General features: G+C 47.0%; 1 protein-coding gene across 3 annotated transcripts in view; it reads left to right on the top strand.

The window, feature by feature from the left end:
- KIAA1549L (KIAA1549 like) overlaps positions 1-25,183 on the top strand; it is a gene marked incomplete at its 5' end in the record, with an annotated part of 219,082 nt that overhangs the window by 111,076 nt on the left and 82,823 nt on the right. The window contains 6 exons of one of the 3 annotated variants that reach the window (XM_079789062.1): positions 12,565-12,909; positions 13,279-15,117; positions 15,489-16,106; positions 18,002-18,117; positions 21,069-21,288; positions 22,063-22,196. In XM_079789062.1, coding sequence (XP_079645188.1) covers positions 12,565-12,909; positions 13,279-15,117; positions 15,489-16,106; positions 18,002-18,117; positions 21,069-21,288; positions 22,063-22,196 — 3,272 coding nt within the window. Of the gene's footprint in view, positions 1-12,564; positions 15,118-15,488; positions 16,107-18,001; positions 18,118-21,068; positions 21,289-22,062; positions 22,197-25,183 lie in introns of all 3 variants that reach the window. The other 2 variants (XM_079789060.1, XM_079789061.1) reach the window with 2 other exon arrangements.

Genomic DNA, 25,183 nt, shown 5'->3' on the forward strand with positions numbered 1-25,183 from the left:
TTCACATGACCAGTGGTATGCTCAACCAAGGCTATGACAGCTGCTGCTCAGGGATGGCACTGGGAGGTGTGTGTGTGTGTGTGTGTGTGTGTGTGTGTGTGTTACACAAGTAGATTTTCTCAGGTGGGTGGTGAGGAAGCGTCAGTATCTTTGATTTCCCAGGTGTGGAAAGAGCTTACTTGTGTGCCAATTGCAGCCTGGAAGTCACACCTGTTTGCTGGCCCAGCCCTGCTCATTTTTCCTCTTTTCTATTTGGTCCCTTCATCATTGTTTCACCTTCTCCCTTGGCCCTCCTCACTTCATTTTCTCTTCACTGTCTCCCAGTTGATGCTTCAGAAAAGTAACATGGTACATCTGTGGTGGAAGGAACACTGTCATGGGGAAGCCAAGACCTGCCTCTAGTTCAGACTTGCCCAGTGCTGATAACCCTTGGGCAAGTCACTTAACCACCCGTGGCCCTGGTTTTATCTGAAAATGAATGGAGCTAGGCTAGATGCTGGAAGAAACCTTAGAGCTCATCTTGTCCAGGATGCTAGATAGCTGTCCACTCCTGCTTCCATTCTACAATACAGCCTCCATGGCAGACGTAACTAATTGATCCCAGCACACTTACCGACTGATTTGGGATTGTACTTAGAATCCTCACAACAGTCCAGACAGCCAGTCAGTTGGAGGTGACCCACCTTTGTAATGTAACCAATTGGCTATCTCTAAGCAAGAAATCTAGGCCCACCCCCAGAGCTTCAGGACCAGGCACAAACATTTCTAAGTGGGGAACCCCAGAAAGAGGACCATCCAGGACTACTGGAACCACCTCTCAGTTAAAAAGAGTTCAGGTTCTGCTGGAAATCCTGTAAAGATGACCAGGGCCTCAGCTGTAGGAGGAGGAGGGCATCAGTCCTTCCACCCAAAAATGGGCCTCTTTTCCAGGATTGCAGATCCAGAGTGACAGAACGGAGGAGGATCCAGGAGAACTCACCAGGTTCTGGAGCAAGATGAAGTAGCCATCTCAAGGAAACCCAAAAAGTGTTTTTCCATCTCTGTCCTGTGGGTGGCACTTTATTGCCTCAGTGATCATTGCCAGGCCTCTAGAGGCACCATGAGTGCCAAGAGGCAGATGCCCAACACAGAGTCTGAATGAAAACAAAAACCTCTCATGACAAAGTTGATCTCCTCCCTGCCATGATCACCAACTGTGTGGCCTGGGAAATCCCAGAACTGAAGCCAAAACACGGCAGGGAGAATAGCGCAAGAATAACTTCTCCATATGGATTTTTGTTCTTGCTGAGGTCAGGTTGGTGTGTGTAAAAGGAGGGGATGCTACAGGTCTTGAACATGTGAGTCTAGGATTATGAGTGCTGTCAGAACTGGAATAGGCAATCAAGTATAGCTTTAAACTCTGCCCGTGGATGACTGATTTAAAGGTGAAGTTGAGCAGAGCAGACCTGCGTGGCTCAGTGGTTGAGCATCGACCCATGAACCATGAGCATCGACCCATTATTCTCGGTCAGGGCACATGCCCAGGTTGCAGGCTTGATGCCCAGCAGAGGGCATGCAGGAGGCAGCCAATAGATGATTCTGTCTCATCACTGATGTTTCTATCTCTCTCTCCCTCTCCCTTCCTTTCTGAAATCAATAAAAATATATTTTAAAAATAAAAATAAAGGTGAAGTTTATAATACCATGGAGTTTGTGTATGTGATTTTTCCTTGGAGCATCTAAAACATAAAGATGATGGCAGGTAAAGAAGATACAATAGAAACTCTAAGCAAACAGTTAGGAAATTGTCAAAATTTCACTCTTTCCATCATTGTAGCATTTTAAAAAATGGATGGGCGTGCATATCTGCCCATCATTTTTGAAGAGTTCTTTTAAGAAAAAACTATAACTTATCTCTGAACCTCCTGCTGGTCTTCCTTCATCTGTGTCTCCTCCCTTCCTTTCCACTGTATCTTTGAAAAAAGCCTCTTGGCTTTTAAAGCAGAATGTGACTCTCCATTGGTACAATAAAACTGTATTTGAAAACTCAGAAATAAAAGTTGAGGTCCCTATGTCTACCAGTTTTCCTCCTACCTTTCTTAGTGGGATGGGATATTTCAAGCCATTATTCCTAAGTCCCTGAAATGTTGAAGGGAATATAAATGCTCTCCTCTACCTTTTCTTCCTAGTTAATCACCCTTTTACATCATGACCTCCATCCAATCCAGCCTTTCATTTCTCCTGTGGCCGAAGAATTGGCAGTTATTTCAGCAAAGATGTGGAATCGGCCACGTTTATGTAGGAGCCTCAGGATTAGACTGGCTCACTTGGCACTGGATGGAGGCAGGCAACAGTGAGAGTTATTTTACTTCTTCGAAATATGTTTTCTGCAGTTATATTTGGACTGGAAAAAAGATCCTTGCATTCTTAGCTCCAATTAGATTCAATGTTCTCATTGCCGCTACCCTCAAATATGATATTGAATGAGGTCACATCTTTAATTCACATCTCTCATCTGTATTTACCAATGATACAGCTTTTGGAACATCTGCTCTGCCTACGGAACTCTCATTGCTGCAGACGACCCAGCTGTAATGGCTGGTGGCAGAATTGTCTCCTCAACGACGATGCCAGGAAACATCTCTCCCTTTCTGCCCCTCCTGCATGATGCTGCTTCGTAAGGCGCCTTTTGAAGTTCATTTTCCCAGGAGAGATGGGCTTAAACTTCTAAGGCGGCGAATGTCTATTATTTCTGCTGAAAGGCTGCCTCCTGGAAGAGTTACTGAGGCAGTCTCCACGTGACAGGGCCACCTTCTGTAACAGCTCTGTAGGCAGGGGAGCTGAAGGTCTAGAAAGAAAGGAGGGGAATGCAAATAGAAAGACCGGCAAGGGATAAAACCCACATCTCTAATGCTTAGGAGCCCAAAGTTGGCTTTCTAGTAACAAGAATATTTGGTGTTGGTAGAGAACAGGCCCTTCGATTTTATTCTTCCTCAGTAAGGGGTAGAGCTCTAGGTGAATGAGGAAGAGTGCGGGGTGCCGTTCATACAGACTGCTTTTGTTGTTGTTGTCATTTACTTCCCATTTTACAATATTTTAAATTAACTAGAGGCCTGGTGCACGAAATTCGTGCACGCGGGGGGGGGGGGGGGGCGTTCCTCAGCCTGGCCTGCACCCTCTCCAATCCGGGACCCCTCGGGGGATGTCTGACTGCCAGTTTAGGCCTGATCCCTGCGCCATCCAGGACCATTGGCTCCTAACCACTCACCTGATTGCCTGCCTAATGCCCCTAACTGCTCCACTGCCTGCCTGATTGCCCCTAACCGCCTCTGCCTGCCTGCCTGGTCGCCCCCAAAGTGCATTCGGCTGGGGTCCCTCAGCCCGGCCTGTGCCCTCTTGCAGTTCGAGAGCCCTCAAGGGATGTCCTTGGGGGAGTAGGCCTAAGCCAGCAGTCAGACATCCTTAGCTCTGCTACGGAGATAGGAGAGGCTCCCGCCACCGCTGCTGCGCTTGCCAGCCGTGAGCCCAGCTCAGGACTTCTGGCTGAGTGGCAATCCTCCTGTGGGAGCACACTGACCACCAGGGGGTAGCTCCTGCATTGAGCGTCTGCCCCCTGGTGATCAGTGTGTCATAGCGATTGGTTGTCCCACCGTTTGGTCAATTTGCATGTTAGCCTTTTATTATATAGGATGAAAATGAGAACTTAAATGCTCCCATTTCTGTCATTTGCAGGAAATGCAGAAAGCATACGCATCTGAGTGTGCATCTGCTCAGTGCAGGCCTTGGGAACGCCACAGGTTAAGGGGCCCAGGTTCTTTATCCTTGTAAGGGAACAAAGGGAATGGAGGGAGGTATCTGGAGATTAAAGAGATTAAAAGATGCAGCAAATTTTTTTTTTCTTTGCTGGGCAAGATCAAACTATGTCTAGGGTGATAAAGCTATTGAAAATCCCTTTCTTGTTTTAAATCAGAGTGTAATTGAGGAGCTCTTATGATTTGATTTGATTTTACCCTCTCATGTAATTGGGGTGGGGTGGGGGGGAACACAGGGACCCAGTCAGGCAAAGTGATTTGCTTAACATCCCAAAAGGAGAAGGCGGGAGAACCCCGATCAGACTCCAGATCCCAGGCCCATGGGTGAGGTTTCTACTACTACTCTCAGTACAGTCTTTATTATCCATTAATTTTATCTGTGTGTTCACTTATGTAGATGAAATCACAGCAGAATCGACTACATATTGGAGACTACGCTGTGTTAATCTGTTCTGTTCATTGCTTTTCAGGCAGAATTGGATCTGCCTTTGTCCTATATAGATAGTGGCAGTGAGCCCAGGAACTGTGACATTCTCTGGTTTTTGGATTCATAGAATAAAGTTATTCTCTTGCTTTCTACTTGATTATTACAAAGTCAGTTCCATTGTTCAGCAATATTCAAATTAAGGCTAGAAAATAATTTTTACCTTTGTTATTAAATTTCATTTCCCCCCCATTCTTCTGGCACTGATTAAAATCACTTATTGCTACATGCATAGCACCTTTTCTTAGGGAATTCACTCTTAGGTAGACTGGATGCTTTGAAAATGAGAACTATCTGATGTAGGTTGTGCTAGTTGAATGAACGTAGAAAGGATAACGTTCATGTCTGTGGTAGGAGTCTTAGACTGTGCACTCTGGTCTTTCAAGTAGGTGGCAGTTAGGCAGACACACGTGGCATCTCCTTCCTGCTCCCACCAAACGGTGTCCTAGTCTTCTCCTGGAATCTGTGTTGGATAGGCCAAGTGGCAAGAGAGCCAGCATCCTGGCTCCCTCCTATGGGCACCCCTAGTTCCAGCCAGGCATCTGGAAAGTCTGTTGCTAGGCACAGATAGGCCTGGAGGAGACTGGAATGATAAAGGAAAATCCATTGCCAATACTGAAAAATCATGTCTCGTGGTTTTGTTTATTACTAGGGAAGCACTGGGAAATAGAAATGGAACTTTTGTTAATTGAATAAATTGAAACTGAATATAGATAGATCTTATTAATGTATGCCAAGTGAAAGAAATTGTAGTCTCGGAAATTTCTAAATTATAGAATTAAAAAAAATAAATGCTATGTTTCTATGGCCACATATATAAACATTAAGGCAAATAAAGTATAAATGGAATTTATACTTTTCAAAAATAGATTTTTATTGATTTCAGAGAGGAAGAGAGGGATAGAAACATCCATGATGAAAGAGAATCATTGATTGGCTGACTCCTGCACACCCCCCACTGGGGATTGAGCCCACAATCCAGGCATGTGCCCTGACTGGGAATCAAACTGAGACATCTTGGTTCATAGGTCAACACTCAACCACTGAGCACACCAGCTGGGCTAAATGACATTATTTACTATGAACATACTGGCCATCTTTTTTAATTTAGGTGCTTCTCAAAGGTTCGAAAATAAACATTTTTAAAATTTTAGAGTCAATTTGTTTAATCATTATTCAGTCCTGCTAGAATTGGTTGATAATTTCTTTTTATAAGGATACTAGAGGCCCGGTGCACGAAATTCGTGCACGGGAGGGGGAGTGTCCCTCAGCCAGGCCTGCGCCCTCTCCAATCTGAGACCACCTCAGGGGATGTCTGACTGCCGATTTAGGGGCATTAACTCCAGCCATTAGGAAAATCACACAGAATGTCCTTGACATACAAACAGTGTGGTTTTATGAGTTGTTTTAATAATAATGGCCATTCCTTTAAATGATATCAGCTCACATACAATACAGCTAGTACTATGTGAATTCAGAATGTTAATATCACACAATCATAGAAGGTTGTAGTGGAAATAACCTTGAATTGTCTAGTCCAAGCTTTTATAAATATTGGAATTCCCTTTTCAAAGATTTTTAATGCTTTTTGTCCTAAGAAGTTTAACCAACTTTTGAGGCAACCCATTTTCTGTGAAAGGACTGGGGACTGCGTGCCTGCTGCCCCTTCCTCCCACCCCCGGCGGGGCTGAAAGGACTGGGGACTCTGTGCACCTGCCACCCTCCCGAGACTGGGGGACCCTGGCGGGGCTGAGGGGACTGGGTGCCACCATCTTGTGGCTATGGGCGCCACCGTCTTTGTGACGGTCAATTTGCATATTCCCTCTTTATTAGATAGGATGTATTAACAAATCCTGAACTATTCATAGATATTCATAGACTTATGCCTAAATCAGTCATCAATGAATATTCATTAAGAGTTAATAGTATTTGTTATTAATACTGGCAACATATTCTGCTTCTTTGGCTCCCACATGGATACTTGCAGGTTTTTAGTGTCTGATTGTAAGAATATCAGTATCCATGAAGTATCACACAGCCTTTTCCAGTAGAGCATTTTTCTTGTATGTCTCCAATTAGGGAGGAAAACCATCAAGTTATTGATATTATCGTTTTACCTAAATTAATTTAATGCCCAAGATGGCATTAGCGCCAACCAGTATAATAATGATGGTCCTTTACCTTTACAACAGCACTTGACCGTTTTCCTGGTGCTCACCCCAATGCTATCTCAAGTGATGGGCATCGAGGGAAGAGGTCATGCGTACGTCTGGTAAAATACACTGTGAAACAAGCAAACAGGAGCAGAATTTGCCAAGCACATAATGACAAAGAACATGTCTTCTGATTCCATAGTGGATTCAGCCCACCCATCAGTTCTTCTCTGAGTTTTCTCTGTGTCTGAAATTACCCAAGGGCCACGACTTTAAACTCTGAAATGACCTACGCTAGAATTTCCTCAAGGTGTTCTTCAGAGCAGCGGCTCCTGGGGACATTCACTGGTATCATGCAGAACAGGAAAAGAAGAAAGAGTTCCACAGTCAGCTAGTTTGGGGATTTTCTAGGTTAAACCGGACTTTTGTTTACTACTAGGCTTTCATACTGTCTGCACTGTCACTCTCCCGTAAGGGATTTCCTGAATGGTTTCGAATACAGAACTTTTCCTCCTCAAATCATTGCTTGGGGCCAGTATTTATTGGAACAGGTGTTCTGACGTGGTTATCTTTGCTTTTTCTCAGTTTTAGAGTATGTCAGGTTGTCTGCATGTCCTTAATACAGGTTTATTATTATTTTTCAACCTCATGAAATATTCTGTGAGATGCAAAATGAATGAGAAGGTCTCTGCCTATTGTGAGCCACATTGTAGATGGTGCAAGGTTGGGGTTGCAAATGATAACCTTCAGGAATATAGTAAGAGTCCAGAGTTTGGCCTAAGATCAGACCATTTGGCCCTTAAATGCAGTGAAAAGCCTTACATTCCTCTTTTGTGTGTATGTATGTTTGTGTATTTATGTGCTGGTACATGTGCCTGTGTTGACTGTCACAGACTTTATAAAAGTGTTATTTATTGATAATTTATGCATTGAATCATTTATTATTATTTACATATATACATACATAATTTTTGTGTAATTGCATAAATGTGATCCTGGAGTACACATAGGTTCCTATTTTTTATTACAATCTTCCCCCCTACACACACACATTTTTGCTTGGCTGCCCTGTATTTATTTACATATTTTTATTATTGTTTCGTGTATCTTTATTGGATTTTGCTATTAAAGCAGGACTGGTTTCATAAAACAAATTGGGAACATTATCATATATTTCAAAGGCCTGAATTGATTTAATAACATTAGAGTTACCTATTTTTAAAGTTATATAGAACTCAGTTGAATATTACTAGTCCTGGTGCCTTTTTCAATAGTGGCTCCTCCTTCATATTTTCATTTGTGTGTGTGTTTTTTTTCATTTCTGGATTAATTATCAAAAGTATTCTCATATACACAAATGAGAATATATATGAGAAGCTCTTGTTCTCTCTCTGCTTTCTCCTCTCAGCATCTCAGCTAGAGTTGTAGTTAGATTTGTAAGGAATCTCAATAGGAAAGCATTCACTTTGCCACTATACTGAATAGTTATCTCCCAAACCACGTGCCTGCTTGTGGAACTAGGCAGACTTCAGGGGAGAAATCTCATGCAGGAGTCTTACTAGAGCTAAGAAAGCCAGTGGGATTGCCCAGGTACGGTGGAGAATTACAATCGGAGAAAAGGGATTCATCGCAAGAAATGTGAACTGTTCCCGAGAAGATAGAATACGTGTATGACAAAAGTGGCAGTATAAGAGTTTCTTTTTGTCATAGTTTAGAAAAAAGAGATGACTCCAACACCTCTTAATTAGATTCTGTGCTCCATGATGGTAATCACGATAACATCTACTAACTGCTGACCACCTACCAGGGTGTGTTCGTCCCAAAAACTACCTGGATCAATGCCTTTAAGCCTCAGCTAATCGCCTGTGAGACAGCGATTGTTGCTATCTCATTCTAGAAAAGGGGAAGCAGGCACAGAAGGTGCGGAACTTGCCTGAGTTCACACAGCTGGAGCAAGGCAGTCAGGCTAATTACCCATCAGCCCTGACCCCAGATCCCACACCCTAAACAGTGGCCTCAACCACCTTTTCTGTGAGGATTACAGCTTGTTAACCTTTGTAAGGGGGTGACCATCAGATAAAGCATTCAGTATGTATTTGTGGGGTTCATGCTAAGTGATTGTCCCAATAAGGGAGATACTCGGCTATAACACTAAGCAGAAAGGGAGAGTACTCTCTAAATAAAGATCGTGGGAAGAATGATATCTTAATTCTGGGACTATTCCTGAGAAGTGGTTTATGTCTAAACCTTTCAACATGGTGTGAAGCCTGGTGATACGCTGTTAGTTTGCCCAACTCTCTAAGCCCCTGTTACTGCTTTTCGCTAGGTACAGACTTTCCTACATCTTCCGTCTTTCTTGTCTAATGGGTTTTATTGGCCTCAGCCTCCCTTAAGACCATTAGAATGAAATGGTAAAAATTAATATGAAAATTTGGAAAGGTTTGCTAATAGGATTGTCCTAGTTATGAAGGGTCAGTTATCGGTGGTCAGTTGTGGGTGTTTTTTGTTGTTTTTTTTATGGTTGAGTTTATGCCATTTTGTGGGGTTAAGTTTTTAAACTTACAAGTGACCCCATCAGAAAGATCAGAAGGATGCCAGGGCCTAGGGGAAGGAGAGAGAACCCCAAGTCCCATTGGTTTACTTGTGTGTGTGTGTGGTGTCCTAGAGCCTAAGAGGAGGTCGTTGTGTCTGTCCCACCTGCCACGTAGGGTTTGTGATGACAACATTGGAAGGGATGAGGCCATCTATACTAATAAAAGGGTAATATGCTAATTATACCGGACGTCTTCTGGACATCCTTCCTGACAAAGCTGGGTCCTGGAGAAGCCACCTGCCCATGGTCCCAGGCGCCAGTGGCTGCAGCTGCAGCCCGGGCAAAGCCACCCGCCCGCGGTCCTGGGTGCCAGTGGCTGCAGCTGCGGCCCAGGTGAAGCCGCCCGTCCCTGGTCCCAGGCGCCTTCAGCCAGCCTGGGCGAAGCCGCCCCCAGTCCTGGGTGCCTGCACCTGCAGCTGGCCTGGGCAAAGCCAGCCCGGGTCCCGGGTTCCTGCGGCCGGCCAGAGGAGGGAAGCCTGGGTCCTGGGTGCTGGGCCAAGGCAGAGGCGGTTAGGAGTGATCAGGCAGGCAGAGGTGGTTAGGGGCTATCAGGCAGACAGGCAGGCGAGCGGTTAGGAGCCAGCAGTCCCGGATTGCGAGAGGCAGTTGGACATCCCCCGAGGGGTCCCGGATTGGAGAGGGTGCAGGCCAGGCTGAGGGGTTCCCCCCCCATGCATGAATTTCATGCACCGGGCCTCTAGTTATTTATAATGCTGAACTTTTATAAACAACCTGTACCTTGACAGTTGGGGGATGTTTAAACAAGTAAAAATACATACCACATCGTAGTGGAAATAATACGCATCCTCATCCACTATGGGAATATGCTTTAATAAACTGTTCAAAGAGAAAGAGCAGGTGCAGAATTGGGAATGCAGTGTGGTTACAGGTCTGTAAAGCAAGCAAACCAAAGCTTTTCCAAGGATGAAGTCCGGGCGTGCAGTTCACCTCAGTGTGAACCCTGGTTTTCTCCCTGTGGTGGGGCCTGCATGTGGAGAGCGCGGAGGGAGGCGTGGGATTCTTTTTCTTTCCCTTCTACTTTTCCGTCTTTGCTAAATTTTCTGTAATGATCACATAAACCGAGGTTTTAACAAATGAAAGTGGCATTGCATAGAATGGGGGGGAAGTCAACTTCATTTCTAAGCCTGTTTCACAAGGGATTCGAAAGCCGTAAACTTCTTACAAAAAGAAAACCCCTGTGAACAAAAACGTTGAATGTCAAAGCATTAAACACAATCTTATTTGCTGGCAGCGCTTCAAGGCATGGCAATTTGATTCTATTAACCGGTGCATTTTGTTTTTAAAAAGCCCCAAGAGAAGTCATCTTAGGCAAGCATGTCCCCGGCGCCAAGCTCCGGAACTGCGGGGCGTGGGAGGGATGCCTTAGCACAGCAAGGGCGCTTCCTCCATCTCTGCTGACCTCTGGGAGTCGGAGCCTGACGGGTCTCTGTGATGTGGAGCTGTGCTCAGTGATGTTTGCCCCCGCAGCGCCAAAGAGGGACACGCCATCAAACTCAGGAGGTGGGGGCTCCGGTCTGAGGGGGTCCCTCTGGGAGGACGGAGCCCAGCCCAGACCGGGAGGTGGAGGAAGGCCTCCTTCCCACGCACAGCACTGGGGAGACTTGGGCCTGAAGTTGAAAGAAGTGAGACGTACTCTCTGTGTGACCTTGGCCAAGTTAGCACTTGATCCCGCTGAGCCCTGGTTTCCTCCACTGTCAAACAGGGGTAATAGCCTTTCCTCTTCCTCAAGGTGGGATTAGGGTGTGGCAATAGTCTGCAGACTATACGTGCCCCCACAGATGTGTGGGATCGTGACAATGAGCTCTAACTGGCATGGGGTTCTCTGGGGAAGCCTCTGAGTGCGTCCGTGTCTACCTTGGGCCGAACAAATAAACAGTAATAGCACCATCAATAGCTAGCCTTTTTGGAGCACTAAGCACTGTCCTAAGGACTTTAAATGTATCACTCCACTGTAATCCTTAAGAGAATGTCATGAGGGAGGTAGGTAGGTACTGTAATTGCCCCCATTTTACTGATGAGGAAGTGAGGCACAGAGAGGTGAAGTAACTTGGCCAAGGCCACACCGCTAGCAGATGGAGGAGTGGGACTTGAATCCAGGCAGCCTGACTCTGGGACCCGATAGAAACTGCAGATATATTTCTCTGGCAGATGAGGAAGAGGGGCCTGGGGTATGTATTAATGTTTATTAGTTGGTTGGCTTTGCTTCCTACATCTGAGAGCTGTTGGTGATTGGGTTTGCTTTTCTGTAAGGGCTGCAAGTAAGAAAACCCACAGGTGGGCAGTGAGTGGGACAGAGGGATGGTCTCATGACCGTGGTTGGAAACCTAGGCTGACTTCTCCTCGGGGTCCCCAGCAGCCAAAGGAACAGCACTGAGGGGGAAAGGACGGCCGTTGTCTGGGTGACAGGAGTAGTTTTGAGGAACCCAGGAGGCAATCGAGGCGGCGGCGGGAGGCCCCTTGAACCTGATTGGAGAACACTCCTTAAGGAGCAGACTCTGGAAAGGAGGGTGTCTGCTTGGGGTTTGTGATACAAGCAGCCACGAAGAGGGGACTGAAGAGAGAGGCTTAGAGGGGAGAGGCAGCAGCAGAGGGGCCTTATGCCCCTGTGGGCTTTGGCGAGGTTAAAATGTGTTTGCCACGGGGCGGGGACGATTCAAGTACACCCAGAGCATCACAGCCCGAGTCCTGGGAATTAGCGACCAGCAGGCTCCTGGGCTCAGGAAGACGGAGGCCTGACTAATCCATCATTATGCATCGTGGTGTTTACGTGGGGCTCTGAGATCTGGGAGCCTGGGGACGCAGCTCTCACCATTTTGGACAGTAGTTCATGACAGACTGCACCCAACCTGGCCAAGCACTTTTGAAAACGCTTTATGCTTTACTGTGTTAATGATCTGTTTCCCGCCTCTAAGTTCAAGGCTAAGTTTAGCTTTCATAGGACTCGATGCAAACTTGGTAAGCAAGGGAAGCGTTTGATTCTTAACCTGTGTGTGCATACGTGTACAGGTCATTGTGCGATAGTCTTACGGGACTGACTTACCCCTTTGCTGAAGCTCTGAGAACTATGGTTTTATTTAAGCCTGGCTCAACTAAGCTGAGATTAAAATGTGCGTGTCTCCATTCCTGCCCTGTAGGTCAGCTGCAGCATTTGCATATTTCTAGTTACTGAATGCGTTGTTTGGGTGTTTAATGCAGGAGTCCTCAAACTGCGGCCCGCGGGCCACATGTGGGTGTTTTTGCCGTTTTGTTTTTTTACTTCAAAATAAGATACGTGCAGTGTGCATAGGAATTTGTTCATAGTTTTTTTTTTAAACTATAGTCCGGCCCTCCAGCGGTCTGAGGGACAGTGAACTGGCCCCCTGGTTAAAAAGTTTGAGGACCCCTGGTTTAATGTGTCCTCACCTCAGTGCCAGGGTCTGCGGAGGTCTGAGCAGCGCCTTCCTGCCCACGCCTTCTCTCCAGGACCTACCACCGCAGGCACTTACTGTCTGATGTCTGACCGCTTGGTGTTCTGTTTCACAGGAACAGACAACCTACAGATAACCGTCACCCCAAACCCAGAGTCATTTCCTCCCGGGAAATTGTCACCGATTTCACCAACATGGCCTTTCTCAGAAGTCCGGTCTTCCTCGGCCGTGGACAGAATCAAGAATGGGCTGGGCCCGACCCCTGACAACACCAGCGTGCTGCAGTTCACCCGCACACCTCCTCCCAAGACACACCGCAGGCCCAGGGCCCCCGGGGACCTCTCTTCTTCCCCTTACCAAGGCAGCGGACATAGCGCCTCCCTCGAGCCTTCCGGGGATTCCACCGAGTCGCCGGTCCAGCCAAGACCGCGAGGGGGAAGAGAAGCAGCCGGTGTGTCAGGTTTGCCTCACACGAGCATGCTCCCCGCATTGCCCACTGTCCCCTCGGGGACGTCCTTGAGCCCTGTCCTCCCATCGCAGCCGGTATGGGTAGGGACTCCTTCCATCTCAGATCGACATTCTCTGAGGTCAGACATCCCCCCGCTTCTCCCTCCATCTCCATCCCCGTCATCAGCTCCTGCCTCACCTCATTCCATCATCTTTTCTAAGCCAGCCGGGCCACCCACCACGGTGCCTTTAGTCCCCCAAACGGCTCCAACTGACTGCCCTCCAAGTCAGAGCGTGGCTACTCCCCTAAACCCACTTGCTGACGAAATGAACCACACTCCATCCCCAAACGCCCAGGATTTAATAAGCATCCCCCGTCTAGGTTTCTCGGGACCTTCAACAAAGCAGTATTCGGAGCCGTCCCCCACGGAGGATCCTCGCGCAGCAGGCTCCCCCACACCAGAGTTTCTGAGGTCCGGGCCGGGACTGGCCCATCGGTCTCCCCCTCCCCTAGCACTTGGAAGTCTTCACCTGCCCCATGGAACTCCCTCCTGGTCAAGCTTGGAAGCGGCATCAAGGCCTGCATCCACCCAGCCAATCACAGCTGAGGTGGCTGAAACAGTGCACAGTGGGGTGTCTCTGCCAGCTCTGAAGAGTGGGGCCGTGCCCTCACTTTTCCAGACCACCGAGTCAGGGGCGGTGGAAATGACCAGCAGGACACTAGCCGCCGCCACTGCAAAGGACTCGGCTAACCCACTGCACCTGTCAGCAGCTCCAGGGAATTCTGAAGCAGAACACACTTCTTCCTCTCGGGTGTCTTCTCCTCTGCCTCCCACTCCAGCCGGCCGAGGACAAGCCATCCTTTCTGGGGCGGTTCCTGCATCGCCCTCGAAGGGCGCAGTGGCTGACTTCCCCACTGTCCTGCAGCCGGCACGGAACCATGCCTCTCCATCCACCCAGCCCCGCACGCCAACTCCTCGGGGAGCGGGCCACAATGGACCCCCTCCTACTGCAGCTACCGACTTCCTCCTCTCAAGCAAATTTCCGAATCTCCTTGCCACCACTTGGACATTCCTGCTGCAGAAAGAAGATGGCGTGACCGCTGTCCTAAGGAAACACGAAAAGGCAGGTTTGACAGTTGCTCTCCAGACCCTCCTGAGTAAAGAGGTTCCGAGTCTTCGCACTCTGAATGGATTCGCCTCTGCTTTCAGCACTGCTCCTGTTCCATCCGCTGTCCCTGCAACACCAAGAACAGACCTTGCTTCAGAATCACCTCCACGTCCCCTCCCCTCCACACGAGCCGCCCAGACTGTTTCCCCATCTCCCGGCCTTTCCAGCAGCAAGCCAGGGACGGACGCAGCTGCGACGGGCCTTTCAGAGCTGCCAGTTTCAACTTCCAAACAGGTGACAGCATTTCCCTCCTCCACCGGGGTCTATGATTTCTCAACAATGGGAAGCGTGAAAAAGCCAGCGGTCACAGATGTGTTCTGGAGTTCCCTTTCCGCGGAAACTGGATCCCTTTCCACAGAACCAACGCTATCTGGCTTGCTGCAGCAAACAAATTATGCTATAAATGGGCACACAATTAACTCCACAAGTTGGAAACCTCATCCAGCTTCCTCTCCTGCCCCCAGTGTTTTAGCTTCAGCTGTTAATACAATAGACTCCCACGATCTCAAAGGCACTGCTGGGCATGGAGCAACTGCAGAAGGCTTTCGCACTCAGGACTCAGTCCTTGATACAGGCACCAACCAGCCCATCCAACAGTCAGACGTTACCATGGTTGGAAACCATATAGCTGTCTCGTCTACAAGTAATAACAGCCATTCCGGAGACTTCCAAGCAACGGAAGTCGAAGATTTCCCACCCACAAGTCAACAGGTCAAGTCTCATCCCCATGTACAGAGGCCTGGCCATCCAACATGGCCTCTCTTGCTACCCTCTCCAAATCTGCCTTCCACAGCTGGCTTGCAGGAGATGTTTTCAGATGGAACGGATACAAGTTCCCAGATTTCCAGCAACTTCTACCCATCTCCTGTGGTCCATGCTTCCACACCATTCCAGAGTCTCCCGAGATATCGCTCTACTGCTGAATCTCCTGTGTCAACCGGGGCCTCACTCAGGACCCCATCCAAAGTGCTCCCGCCTTCTCAGCACCCCAAGAAATGGACAGGTGCAGCCACTAATGCAGGAAGTTTGTTTCCTGGTACCCAGCAAACAGGTATGACTGCTCCTGTGGCCAAAACATCTTCAAGCTCAACACAGATACCCAGCTTTGCTCAGGAGCAGACACGCCCTTCCACGCTGATGAAAGACTCAGCAGCCCCAAGGAGTCGTGTCCCTGACCCTCTGCTGACTTGGTGTTTTTGAAAGTATTCAGAACTTAGGTGTCCTTATTACCGACCATAGCTTTGCTGTACCTGGCATTCTCATTATGCTCACTTGACGTAATGAGCCTAAGCTATGTGGCCTAAATTTCAGAGCGCAGCGGCTTTTCATCCCAGCAAACCCATCAGTGACATCCATTCCGTCACCACAAGTGACGTGTGCACTGGGGGCCTGTGACAAACTTTGCTTTCTCTCTCTTTACAGTGGACTTCGCAGTGTCGTCCAGGGCAGACCCAACAGCAGCTGCAGCAGCCTCCTCCTTGCTCCCGAGGAAATCAAGTCCGCCCGCACTGTCGGCAGCCCTGGTGGCCAAGGGCACAGGCAGCAGCCCTTCGGCGTTGGCCTCGGGGTTAGTCCAGAGCAGTGTGACCACTGCTCTCGCTAGACATGTCACAAACAACACAGCATCTGGCCCAAAGGCGACCCCCGGGGCGGGCCACCCGGCCTTCTCCTTCACGCCAGCCTACATGTTTGCAAAATCAGCACACGCCACGAGCACTCACACAGCCATGCAAGGGGACACGGGCACCGCCTCTGGCCTGTTGTCCACCACACACCTCCCCAGGAAACCACAAGCCATGCACACGAGCCTCCCACACCCCACCAACCCAGACCTGCCCAGGGCGTCCACCACCCGCTCGCTGACCATCACGGCAGCCTGGACGTCCATCACCGCACCGGTAAGGGCTACCCGGTTGCCGCCTCTGCTGGCAGAAAACCCAAATGCCGCCCTTCCTGCTGTGTCGACGGCTATGGTCACAACTGGCAGAATGGCGTCCAACCTGGAGTGTCAGATGTCCAGTAAACTCCTGGTGAAGACAGGTAAGACTCCACTCGCCTGATTTTACTGGGGAGCAGCGAGCACATGATGGCTTCAGAGATGCAACAGAATTATTCGATTTCTTTGAGATCAGCAGTTCTCACCAGGGGCAGTTTAGCTCCTCCTCCCCCGGGGACATCTGCACATTTGGAGATGTGTGGGGGTCTTGAAGGGTAGGGAGGGTGCTTTGGCATCTGGTGAGGTCGAGATGAGGGATGCTGCTAACCATCCTACAATGAACAGGATGGTTGACGACAAAGGACAGTTCAGCAGCCCAAAATGTCAGTAGTGCCAGGGTTGAGAACCCCTGATCTTTATCCAGTGACGGAGGGTAAAGACAAGCATTTTGTGGCACCATCTAGACTCGGGATCAGTCCTAAAATCAGAGGGCAGGGGTCTGAAGAAGCACAGGCTTTGTCTGCAGTGATGTGTCACATGCATGTCTGATGTGCTAGTAAATATACAACTTGGGGAAGTACCACGGAATTCAGAAAGGCTTTGTGTCATGGGTTTTCTCAATCAGCAAGTACTAAAAGTACAGCTACGGTACACTGTGGGCACCCGGGATTTCTTTTGATGTTAATAGTGTGGTGGTGTTTGCTACAGAAAGCACCAGACATAGTATTTGAAGGAGCATGCCAGTGTTGAATGCCCGCATCCCACCTTCCTCTTCACGCCACAAAGAACTAAATGAAATTATTTCTTGAGACCTATCCTATTTTACGATGGGAAATTGTGAAACTAGCCATAGCAGACAGTACAGTTTCTCTTCCTATATCTCAAGAAATTATACCAGCTGGTTTCCCACTTCCCCTCCCCCTTGCTCTCCAAATCTATGCCTCCAACCTCTGAGTGACAACCTCAACCACCTGGATGCAGAAGTCTGGAACATTCTCCCCCTCTCATCTTCACCAACCCCCTGGCTCCCCAGCCACACCCTGTCAATCACCAGTTCCTTTCAGTTCTCCTGGAATACGCTTTCTCTCCACCACAGCTGCCACTTCCCTAGTTCACATTGTCACGATCTCTCACCTAAATGTCTGCAACCAATGGCCACATTTATCTCTCTGCCTTCAGACTTCATTCCCCCCCGCCCCCACCAACCTGTTCTCCAGTCTGCAGTTAAAGGAACCTTCTAAAATGCGTGCCTTCATTCAAAACCCTTCATGTCCCATTGCCCTCAGGACCAAGCCTAAACACACACACTGAAATACTTCCCTCTTCTCCCCTGTGTCTTTGCACTTGGTCTTCCCTCCACTGGGAGTGGGTAGGAGTGGGTGGAAGTGGGTTCCCCCCCTGGCAAGCTCACTCCCATTATCCTTCAGGACTCAGCAGAAGCACCAGGAAACCTTCCTAGGTCCCCATGCCCTTGCCCAAATCAGAGCTGGATGCTCCTCCTAGGGCCTCCAATAGCATCCTAGGCTTCCCTTCAGATAGCACCTGTCAGTCCATTTTCACCCTGGTCTCCAACCCCGTCTCTGTCGCTCTTGTCGGGTGGGGCCTGCCTTCCTGATTCAGGCTGCAGCACCTAGCTCAGCGCCTGCCCCTAAGTCAGCTCCTGGGAATGCTGTTGAGGGAACTCCCTTACATGCAGACCCACCCGGCGTGGGTCCTGCTGAGCCCCACCTTTCCAAGTCAGAAGCAGCGCATTGTCTGAAATGAAGTGCCACCGGCAAGATGGCTGTCTCGTCGCACAAATGGCTGGCGAGGGCCTTCTTTCTTTAGGACCTGAGTGGGGCCCCGCAGAGCTGCTACCCCAGCCCTGCCCGCATTGGACCTGCACTCACCAGCTTCGCTCAGAACTTGTGGGGGGTGTTGGCTGGGGAGGAGAGGAGGGCTCATGTATTGGGAGTCTGCTGCCTTCCCCTGATCACCATCCTCCGGTTTTGTCCCACAGTTCTCTTTCTGACGCAAAGGAGAGCGCAGATCAGCGAAACCTTGAAGCTCAGCATAGCCAAAGGGCTCACGCAGGCATTGCGCAAGGCTTCCCACCAGAACGACGTCTCGGCTCACGTAAGCCCCTTGCTTTGTCACCCGTCTAATCCGGCCTAGTCTTCCTCTGGGGACCAGAGTAGGTTCAGATCATTTTCCTTCCCCGCTGGCTACCATAGCCACGTAGCATCTTTTTTTCTTTTTCTTTTTCATTTTGGCAAATAGTTCATGTGTTGTTGTTGGAGAAAAAGGTCAAATCTTGAGGTGGAAGCTTGAGACTAATTGCCTTGTGTCCAGATTTTTCTTAAAGCCTGGGCATACTGTTTTAAGTGGTCCTATTATTCCATTGTCTGGGAAAAGTATTTAGTAATTGTTCGTGTAATTCTCCAGAAATCATCCATTACTTCTTCCTTTATCTTCCCTGCCATTGTAAATAGTTAATGATTAATTCGGGACATTTGAAAATTACTCTGACTTGTAATTGAGTCCAACTTTGCTCAAATTGCCAGCAGCAGACGGGGAAGTAAACACTTTTTTTTTTCCCCCCTTCAAACGCTCTAATGCCAAGTACTATTTAACCACTGCTCGCTGTGATGGAAGCCTCACTTTACACGCTTTTGGTTTGATTCCAAGTTTTAAAGCAGTAAATGCAATTGGCAGTCGGTGGGCCACCCTTTTCAACACTTGAAACTGTTGCTCTGGCCTCTTCCTTTGATGTTTTGTTCTGCAGCTGCAGTTGGCTTGGTGGCCCCCTCCCTCCACTGCCACACCAAGGACTAGGAATAAGGTTTGGTACATGAGTTGCTGGCCATTGTCAGTCTCTTTTATATAATTTTGAAAGAAAGAAAAAGAAAGAAACGCACTCCATGTGAGGCATCTGTGGTTTCTGCAGCAGAAACTTTATTTGAAAGTGGAAAACGTGGCTCAGCCAGCGTGGCTCAGTGGTTGAGCATTAACCTATGAATGAGGAGGTCATGGTTCAATTCCTGGTCAGGACACATGCCCGGGTTTCAGGCTCAAAACCCAGTGTGGGGTGTGCAGGAGGCAGCAATCAATGACTCTCTCTCATCATTGATGTGTCTATCTCTCTCTCCCTCTCCCTTCCTCTCTGAAGTCAATAAAAATATATTTAAGAGAGAGAGAGAGAGAGAGAGAGAGAATGTTTCTATTGGTTGCCTGATACAGGTTCCACTAAACTTCTCTCATTTGCAAACGACCTTCATAGTTTTTGCCTTTTCTGCATCTCATCACAGACTGCTGTGACAGAATGTATTTTTTTTAATTGGCTCATTTTTAAGAACTTCAATATATATCTTTTGAAAGGATGTTTGATATTACCACCACAAACGGAAGTCCCTAAGAAAAGGGAATCATAAAAGTGAGAATAATGGAAGCAGCTTGTTAAATTCAAGCTAGACATGGTTGGCAAAAATGTGATTTTAAGGATCAGGGGGGTATTAAAAGTAAGTAATCCCCAAACTGAGACTTGGTCCTTGGGGTAACGAGAAGGACTGGGGCAAGAGTCACTTTCTCTCTGGCATCCCTTACCCTTACTGCTGTGTCCATGCTCCATCCAGAAGTAGCTTGTTCCACCTAAAGCCACCTTTAATTTTTATTTTCCAGTGACAGTTTACATTCAATATTACTTTGTATTAGAGTCAGGTGTACAGCATAGTGGTTAGACAATCATATACTTCACAAAGTCATCCTCTGATATTTCCAGTACCCACTTGGCGCCATACATAGTTATTACAATATCATTGACTATATTTCCTATGCTGTTCTTCACATCCCCGTGACTATTTTGTAGCTACCAATGTGTGCTTCTTAACCCCTTTAACTCTTCCACCCAGCCCCAGCCTCCCCTCCCCTCTGGCAACCATCAATCACCTAAAGCCGCCCCTCTGGAACACCACCTTTGGAAACAAAGTGTGGAGGAGCCAAAGGCATACCCAGCCTGTTGCAAAATCAGTTTTCTTGATCTCTTCGGCAAATGCATGTGACACTACTAATGGAGATGCCACAATAAGGGGGGAAAGTGGGTGTTTAAAACACCCTGACTTATAATGAACAACCTAAACTGATGAACAAAAACAGATCCAGAGACAGAGAAGCATCGATCAGACCGTCCAACCTCAGAGGGAAGGCAGAGGAGGGTGGGGGTAAAAGGGAGAGATCAATCAAAGGACTTGTATGCATGCATATAAGCCTAACCAATGGACACAGACACCGGGGGGGGTGAGGGCATGTGGGGGGAGTCCGGGGCGGGGAGGCAATGGGAGGATAAGGACACATATGTAATACCTAATCAGTAAAGAAAATCACACACACACACACACACACACACACACACACACACACACACACACACAAAACCACCCTGACTTGTTAATATAAAACACGAAGAAAGCAAAAATAAATAATAAAATCTAAAGCCTCAAAACCTTCCAGTTGGGTTAAGAAGAGCTTAGTTGATCATATCTCTTAGGACTCAGCTGTAAGAGAAACTCTCTTTATGGCCCACCCCTGCCTCAGTCTTGAACCAACTACATGTCAAGAATGGGGTGACGCCTAAACCATTCTTCTCTCAGCTTCTAGAGAGAGGAAGTCACCTCATATACTGTTTGACTCCTGTCCTGAAGGTACCCCCACTTGATCTCTCACTTCCGCCTTTTAATTTCCATCAATGATGAGAAATATAATAAAGCTATTTTTTTTAGCATGCCATTCCCTGGAAATCTGTTTCGCCTGCCATCTTGGGAGATAATTAGTGCTCACAGGATTATCCTGAGGCACTTAAGGAATAAAAAATACGCAGGTTTAATTCTGTTCCATGTAGGTTCAACATAGTTTATATTTTGTTGTATTCTGATATTTTGAGACTTGCCAGTCATCGTCTGCTTTATAGGGTTGTTAGAATATTTGTTGAACGAGAACATCCTCTTCCCCAGCCGTGCTAAATGGTCCTAGGAAACACCAAGAACTTAAAGTGGAAACAAATACTGAGCTCTGTGGGTCCATTTGTTTTGCAGGTGGACATTCTGGAACATTCTCATAACGTCACAGTTGGTTATTATGCTACCAAAGGGAGGCTGGTGTACTTGCCTGCCGTGGTGATCGAAATGCTGGGTGTTTACGGGGTCAGCAACGTCACTGCAGATCTGAAGCAACATACCCCAAGCTTGCAGTCCGTGGCGGCACTCGCCTCCCCATGGCATCCCCAGCCTGCAGGCTACTTCCAGCTGAAAACAGGCAAGTCACTCAGGACGAAAGGATTCTATCTGTTCTGGGATCAGGGGCAGTGCCAAGAAGACACCCGTTTAAAAACTCCATTGCTAACTGCTCTGTCATCTCTTGTTCCTTCCCCAAAGGGCGTTCTAATCAAATGTCCAAGTGCCCTGCACATCAACCTAAATTTTTCCTGGATTTATTAGAAATATTTCCTCACAGGAGCCTTTCTTCCTACTGTATACAATTGGTACTTTTGTGCACCAAGGACTGTCGATTTTATTTTTTTCTGCATTATGGGTCCTAATAAAAGCCCAGTAGCCATAAAATCTACGCTTTGGAGCAACACATGGCAGATGCCACTGAATTAGAATCTCTGAGCTTAGGCCTTGGGATCTTTCTTCCAAGCTTCCTGCTGATTCCAAACCACAAGCATAGAGAAACCGTTGGAATGGAAAGACTTCATCAACTTAGCCATGCAGGCCAATTGATTATTTTCCCCCTCCAAAGAAGCAGAAGGCATTTTGATGCCTTAGGTTATTTTTTTTAAGCCTCTTGGCGCAGATGTCTACATATTCCAATCAAATGAAATCACAAAGTCCTTTGCATTCCAAGGGATCTCGGGTCTCGTCACACTTTTAATTCTAGGTTATAAATCATGCTAAGAGCCACCTCCGCTAGTAAAACTACAAGCAAACCTTGTCTCCCTTCCTTGCCTGATGGCTCTGATGTAAAAGTTGTGGTTTTCTATTATGACTGCTATTAAGCCCGAGTGCGGGTTTATTACTCTCGTTCCAGTGCTTCAGTTTGTGAGCCAGTCCGACAACATACAGTCCTGCCGGTTTGCTCAGACGATGGAGCAAAGGCTGCAGAAGGCCTTCCAGGATGCCGAGAGGAAGGTGCTGAGTGCCCACAGCAACCTGACGATTCAGGTGAGGAGGGCACTCGAGCCGTGTGGCTGGCAGAGGCCAATCATAACGCAGGTAGACGTTGGCACGAGGTGACTTGGTCCCCCGTTTCCAAGCTTCCTGGGGTGAATGGTACTTTGCACTTTGGGCGTGTGATGGAGGCAGGACACAGGGCCACTCTGGGGCCACTGAGTCACGTCAGTCCCGGCAACTGATGAGGCTGTCTGGGATACGGATGCTGTGTCGCTCTCCACCTGCTGTGGTTTGGGATTTTGTATTTATTTTCCCACGGGAAGATACCTCTGGCCTTTCCAATACATTTATTATTTTTAAAAATTGAACTAGAATATACTATATAAGGTATGTCAACTGTCTCATAGAAAATGAATCGTTTTTAAATAGCTGACTCACTAAGATGTGCCTATTCTGTGATTTTCATTGATTCATTCTCCAAATATCCACATGAACAGTCAGTCACCTTACTTCTCTCTCTCTCTCTCTCTCTCTCTCTCTCTCTCTCTCTCACACACACACACACACACACACACACACACACACACACAAACTGTATATTTAGGGCTTCCTATGTGCCAGGACTGTGCTAGGTATTGAACGAATGTTTTGCTACATAATACTTAAAACTTCCTTCTGAGGTTTATCATCACCATTTCACAGAGGACGGAACTGAGAGAAAGGTGAGAAACTTCCAGAAGGTCACATGGTTGGTACAAAATAGAACAAAGACTTGAGCCAAAGCCCACACTGTTATTCATCATGCTACACTGGCATCAATGCAAAGTAGAAATGGGGCCCTTGGTGAAACTTTTGACAAACACATGGATTATTTCCCAGGAAAATCTCACTCCTGGTTTACTGTATTTCAATTTCCTGGATTTTCAGTAGATATGTTATCAGAAGCCTTTCTCAGACCCATTTTTTTTTGCAGTTGTGTAGATACCATCCCACTAAAGACAGATGCTTCTTAATGGTATTTATCCAGCCACCAAATTTCTCTAATTAACTGAACTAGCCACTGTCTCTAAACTAAAAGCCTTTGCAATGAAACTCAGTGGTTTTGAAATTGACATTTAGCATAAGTGAATTATCAGCAAAGCCAATATGATGTAGAAAGCATTCAATTGAATTTGAATGAGAAGCTTTCCTTTTCTAGATCAATCCAAAGTGGAAGTATCTCATTATGATTTGGTTTATTTTAGACTAAAATCTAAAAACGTCTCACAGACTTAAGATTTATGTAAGGAGTATGACTCAGCTCTTTGGTGGGAGAGCTTTTTTTCCTGATGGGATTTGGAACTTCATAGGTAGAATCTGCTTAGAGCTAGAACATGCTCTATTCAGAAGCACAGACATAGTGAGCACTTTGCTATTCAGCAGACACTGGGAGGGACACCGAGATAAGAAAGTGGTCCTTGGCTTTAGCAAGTAAGAGACCTTTCTTGGAAAAGACTACAACAGGCAATTTGAGAATTGTATCTAAATAGATTTTGGATGCCCTTGAGATTATCAACAGCTCTTTTTAAAAATATGTTTTTATTGATTTTTAGAGCGAGGAGAAGGAAGAGGGATAGAGAGATAGAAACATTGATGAGAGAGAAGCATCATGATCAGCTGCCTCCTGCCCCCTCCCTTCTGGGAATCGAGCCCACCACCTGGGCATGTGTCCTGACCAGGAATGGAACCCTGACCTCCTGGTTCATAGGTAGATGCTCAACCACTGAGCCATGCTGGCCGGGCAGTAGCTCTTTTTAAAAAAATCTTTATTGTTGAAAGCATTACATAGTTCCTCCTTAATAGCTCTAGGAATGAATGGTTAACTGGGTGAACCCCATTTCTCTTTTTGCCTTGGCCGACAGGAAGCCCAGAGACAAAGTTGTTGCCTGGGGTTAGTAACCCTCTTAGCCCCTGTATCATGCATAGATAGCTGTATGATAGCCATTCCCCTGGGATTGTCTTTAATCTGTTTTTCCAGAACCTGGTTTTGTGATTATAACTTTCCATCTCATTGTATTAAATATAATTTGTGAAGCACTTTGGATCGTCTGTGGAATAAGACCACATAAATATTTAATTAGTTTGTTTAGAGAGTTATTGAAAATGTGACTTACAATTATTTTTTTACTTGTATAGCATTGATATTAGAGGGTAGATTACAGTTGATTCAATTAAGAATTTTTGGTACAGCCCTAGCTGGTTTGGTTTAGTGGATAGACTCTATTCACTAAACCAAACCAGCTAGGGCTGTTTATCAACAGCTCTCTTTTAAAATATGTTTTTATTGATTTTTAGAGCGAGAAGAAGGGAGAGGGGTAGAGAGATAGAAACGGTGATGAGAGAGAAGCATCATTGATCAGCTGCCTCCTGCCCCTCCCTTCTGGGAATCGAGCCCACCACCTGGGCATGTGTCCTGACCAGGAATGGAACCCTGACCTCCTGGTTTGTAGGTAGATGCTCAACCCCTGAGCCATGCTGGCTGGGCAATAGCTCTTCTTAAAAAATCTTTATTGTTGAAAGCAATATCCGATAGGGTGTTAGCCTGCGGACTGAAGGGTCCCAGGTTTGATTCCAGTCAAGCGCACATACCCAGGTTGCGGGCTCGATCCCCAATAGGGGGCATGCAGGAGGCAGCCAGTCAATGATTCTCTCTCATCATTGATGTTTCTATCTCTGTCTCCCTCTCCCTTCCTCTCTGAAATCAATAATATATATACATACATATATATGTGTATATGTATATGTATGTGTGTGTGTGTGTGTGTGTGTGTGTATATATATATATATATATATATATATATATATATATATATATATAAATTATATATATAATTTTATTTTTTAGTTTTTTTAAAGAATTTTTGGTACAAATGACAATCCCAGCTCACAGGGGTAAGCAAAAAGAGGAAGTGACTGTTTCATGTAACTGAAAGGTTGAGTTTATTTATTTCAGGCACAATTAGATCCAGGTGCTCACATGATTTCTTCATGCAGTTCTC

Source organism: Cnephaeus nilssonii (assembly GCF_951640355.1).
Source record: "Cnephaeus nilssonii genome assembly, chromosome: 13".
In the NCBI taxonomy this organism is placed as follows: domain Eukaryota; kingdom Metazoa; phylum Chordata; class Mammalia; order Chiroptera; family Vespertilionidae; genus Cnephaeus; species Cnephaeus nilssonii.